This window comes from Scomber scombrus, chromosome 12 (genome assembly GCF_963691925.1).
Source record: "Scomber scombrus chromosome 12, fScoSco1.1, whole genome shotgun sequence".
NCBI classification, from domain to species: Eukaryota; Metazoa; Chordata; class Actinopteri; order Scombriformes; family Scombridae; genus Scomber; species Scomber scombrus.
This window is the reverse complement of record NC_084981.1, coordinates 30,553,209-30,558,208: the sequence shown is the minus strand read 5'-3', so window position 1 is coordinate 30,558,208 and position 5,000 is coordinate 30,553,209. Positions and strand designations below refer to the sequence as shown.

General features: G+C 40.1%; 1 protein-coding gene across 2 annotated transcripts in view; it reads left to right on the top strand.

The window, feature by feature from the left end:
- apmap (adipocyte plasma membrane associated protein) overlaps positions 1-5,000 on the top strand; it is a 14,988-nt gene that overhangs the window by 9,222 nt on the left and 766 nt on the right. Inside the window, exons 8-10 of one of the 2 annotated variants that reach the window (XR_009927026.1) lie at positions 882-1,074; positions 3,234-3,809; positions 3,890-5,000. The exon at positions 3,890-5,000 is cut by the window's right edge and continues 766 nt beyond it. Coding sequence is in view for 1 of the 2 variants with exons in the window: in XM_062430759.1 (XP_062286743.1) it covers positions 882-1,074; positions 3,234-3,443 (403 nt within the window). In the remaining variant the exon portion in view is untranslated. Of the gene's footprint in view, positions 1-881; positions 1,075-3,233 lie in introns of both variants that reach the window. The other variant, XM_062430759.1, reaches the window with a different exon arrangement.

Here is a 5,000-nt window from a genome sequence, read left to right as displayed (position 1 = left end):
CGGATTCACCCCGATTCACCCGATACACCCGATACACCCTATTCACCGGATTCACCCCGATACACCCGATACACCCGATACACCCCATACACCCGATTCACCCGATACACCCGATACACCCCATACACCCGATTCACCCGATACACCCGATACACCCGATACACCCGATTAACCCGATACACCCCATACACCCGATACACCCGATACACCCCATACACCCGATTCACCCGATACACCCGATACACCTGATTCACCCCATACACCCGATTCACCCGATACACCCGATACACCCGATACACCCGATTCACCCCGATTCACCCGATACACCCGATTCACCCGATACACCCGATACACCCCGATACACCCCATACACCCCATACACCCGATTCACCCGATACACCCCATACACCCCATACACCCGATACACCCGATTCACCCGATACACCCGATTCACCCGATACACCCGATACACCCCATACACCCGATACACCCGATTCACCCGATACACCCCATACACCCCATTCACCTGATACACCCGATACACCCGATACACCCGATTCACCCGATACGCCCGATACACCCCATACACCCCATACACCCCATACACCCGATTCACCCGATTCACCCGATACACCCCATACACCCGATTCACCCGATACACCCGATTAACCTGATACACCCGATTCACCCGATACACCCGATTAACCCGATACACCTGACCCTGCTGACCCACCTCATACTGTACACCTTCTATAACTCAAAACACTTTACATGTTCTCATTCACACTGTGTGTATGTGTATATGTGTGTGTATCTCTGTGTGTGTATCTGTGTGTGTGTATATGTGTGTGTATCTCTGTGTGTATCTCTGTGTGTATCAGGGTCCATGTAGCCGGTCTGAATAAAGGAGGAATGGACACCTTCATCGATAATCTTCCCGGTTTTCCCGACAACATCCGTCCGAGTTCCAGCGGCGGTTACTGGGTCGCCATGTCAGCTGTTAGACCGAACCCCGGCTTCTCCATGCTGGACTTCCTGTCCCAGAGACCCTGGATCAAGAAGCTCATCTTCAAGGTACAGACGGGTCCAGAACCCAGACGGGTCCAGAACCAAAACATTATGAGTTAAAACAGTAAATATAGATCAGTAATCATCGGTTAACACCATAGACTTTATATATAATGGACGTAACATCCGTGATGTCACCCATTGGTTTGTGGACTGCTGCTCGGAGGTCAATAGTATCGGATCTGAGCAGCGCCATATCGCAAATTTCCGGTGCATGCTGGGAAAAATAAAAACAGGGATTCTACTTATATGGGCATCAGGAGGAGCATGAGGCGCCCTCCTGAACCTGTGAACCAATCAACCTGTCAATCACCACGTAGCCACGCCCTAATGCATACCCTGCTTTATCGTCACATATAAAATCAGGGAGGCCAAAATGTCCCAAATGAACATCATACTGCATTGAAGAAGGCTTTAAACTAGCGATTGAGACCATAAACACATTTTGAAAACGTTTTCTTTTTTCCTTTTGGAATTAAAATTGTTCGTTTATGTCTGAAATAAACATTAACATAACATAAACTACGCTGTGAATTTAATAGTTATAAATGACAATAAATAGAAAAATACATACAACAAATAAATATATGTACATATATATGATATAGTTGGGAATGATTCATAATGATTCATAAGGTCCAACTTTGTGAATTATCGTGTTTACAGGGATAATATTTGTTCTGTTACATCGAATCATTAATGTGTTGTTCTACCTCTCGGCTCCATCAGGAACAAAGCTTCTGTTTTAATAATAATAAATAATAATAATAATACATTTTAACACACTATATTTGAATCAAATATCAAAGTGCTTCAAAGTTAAAGCATCAACATAAAACATCATAAAACTAAGAGCAGAGCATAAAAGCAGCAAACAGCAGATTCATTAAAAGTCTAAAGTTTGAAGCTCGGTGGCGCCCCCAGCTGGTCAGAGAGGGAATTACCACGACGACGGTTCATGTTTTACTGTCTAAATAAAATCACATTTCATTAAACTTTTATGAAGCAGAAATATAAAACATAAACATTAATAAAATGCTGCATCTATTAAACTTAAACTCAGTTATCGGTTCGTATCAGACAACAAACCTCTGATTACATTTAGAGAGAAGAAGAAGAAGAAGAAGAAGAAGAAGAAGAAGAAGAAGAAGAAGAAGAAGAAGAAGAAGAAGAAGCTTTCTGATGAACTCACCTTCTACTAAAGAGAAACATTAATAAAACTTCATCAGGATCATTAAACACATTAATATTTAACCTTAACATAAAAACCTGTCTGATAGTAATAATATAAATGAATCAGTCATCTATTGATTTTATATTAATGTTTGTAGTAATTTGAAAGTTTAATAGTTTAACGCAGATATGATGGAAACACACCGACTTCCTTTCTGCTGTTTCTGTTACATCCTGTAGCTCGTGTTTTATTTTGAAGTTATTCTCCCTTTGTGTATTTTGTTAGTTCTACTTCCTGTTTCCCCTGTCTTGTTTCTCTCACCTGTGTCCTGTTTAGTAATCACCTCATCGTGTCTTTATAGGGTTTGGTTTTTAGTTCAGTCTCTGTTTGTTCTGCTCTCGTTGTTGTTTTGCCAGTTTTCATTCATTCTGTTTTTCTGGACAATAAAGTTCCCTCTCCTGAGACTGTCTGCTTTCTGTGACAGTTTCTTATAATTTAGACCAAACTGCACCGTCCTGTGTTTAAAATGTCCTAAAAATGAAGCCGTTAAATAACTTAAAAAGTGACACAGACACATTAATTACATATAAACAGATATGAGGGCCGTGCAGCGACTAAACTAAAAATAAACTATTATTACTGTTACTCATTTAAAAAGATTAAAAAATATATACAAATATAAATAAATAACTATGTGTATCAGATATGTATCAACCAATGTGGTAATCTCTGAAAATTACACTTAAATTACTAAATTACTTACGTATGAACACAGATATGAGGGCCGTGCAGCGACTAAACTAAACTATTATTAGAACTGTTTCTAATTTTAAGAGGTTAAAAAAAATTTACAAAAATGAAATAATTATCAGATATGTATTAACTAACATGAGCTGAGTGTTTACTGTTAAAGAAATGAATTTATATTTTATTCCTTTGATGTTTATTTATTTATTTCTATTTAACGGATGCTAACCTTTTCTCTCTGCAGCTCTTCAGTCAGGACGTGCTGATGAAGTTCGTCCCTCGCTACAGTTTGGTGGCCGAGCTTCACGACGGCGGCGTTTGCACGCGTAGCTTCCACGACCCGAACGGGCTGGTGGCGGCTTACATTAGCGAAGTCCACGAGTACGACGGAAGCCTCTACATCGGATCCTTCCGATCGCCGTACGTCGCCAAGCTCGACCTGCGAGACGTCTGAGAGGCCGGCCAATCGGACGAGAGGGGGCGGGACGTCAGGAGTGATGATGCGACGTCGGTCTGATGGCGACGCTGCAGGAAGTGACATCAGAGCCGTCGCAGGAAGGATTGAGGCGCCGTAACGTTTGATGAACAGGAAATGAAAAAATTACGACTAATCAGCACTTCACTTAATTTCTGTTTAGTCTGACATCGTGTTGTAGCAGCGATAACGTAATAAACCCGAAAACGTAATAAAGCCGATAACGTAATAAAGCTGTTAACGTAATAAAGCCGTTAACGTAATAAAGCCGAAAACGTAATAAAGCCGTTAACGTAATAAAGCCGAAAACTTAAATAATAATTTGCAAGTAAAAAAAATCCCGATGTAATAACTGGAGCCAATAACGGTCGATAACGTAAAAATGTTGACAATTTTTTTATTTAATAAGGCCGATAAATCCGAAGGTAATAACTGGAGCCAATAACGTAATAATTTTCCCCACTTTAATGTAAGAAAGAAGATAACGTAATAATGGTCGATAACGTAATTACGTTACGCTATTGGCAAAAAGTTATTACGTTATCAGCTTTATTACGTTATTGTCGTTATTAAATTATTAGCATTATACATTTAAAACAGGCAAAATTATTACGTTGTTGGTTCGGAAATGTTATTACGTTATCGGCTTTACTACATTTAAAATCACCAAAATTATTACTTTATCGGTCATTATTACGTTAAAGAATAGGCAAAATCATTACGTCAACGGCCGTTATTACGTTATCCGCAGCTACACGTGTTCATGTTCGCATGTTTGTTTTTCGTAGTTTGTTTTGGGGGGGGGGGGGGGGGGGGGGGGGGGGGGGGGGGGGGGGGTAACTGAGGAACATAAACATCGCTAGCTTTTTGGACGGTAAAGAAACGTCTCATGTTGAATCTCAGGTATCGACACGCGACAAAGATACGAAGCCGCTGAGTCACAAAACATTTAATCGTCCTTTAATTCCGTGTTTGTTAGTTACGCTGAGTCTGATTTATCGCAGCGTGTTACGGTCGATGCTAACACGTTTACAGGCTCAGTTTTTAATCTGCACTTTTTCCCATCTTGATTTCGTTAGCGATGTTTCGACCAATCGCAGCTCTTCCTCGGATGATGAGGAGCTGCGAAGCGTTGCTAACGTAATAGTGAAGCTTTGATTCAGTGTGAAAAGATTACGTTTGATTTTATTAACGAGCAGCGAACTAACGAGGAAGTTCTGCCTTCATTAAACTTAACTGTGAATCTAATGATAACGTCAACCTGCGTGCTAACATGCTACATGCTAACAGCTAACTATCGTTGCCGCAGCAACGTGCAGATGATGTCATCACTTTAAGAAAATGCTGCGTGTTAAAATTAAACTTGGACAATTGATCCTGATTGGCTGAGTTATCGACGTCTGTTCTGTTCCCGTCATGTTTGTGATGTTTGTTTATTAATAATAATAATTATAATTATAATAATAATTTAAAAAACAGGTTTACAAATTTGAGCAAAGCGATCAAAGTTTAAATATAATATAATTTAATGTCCAG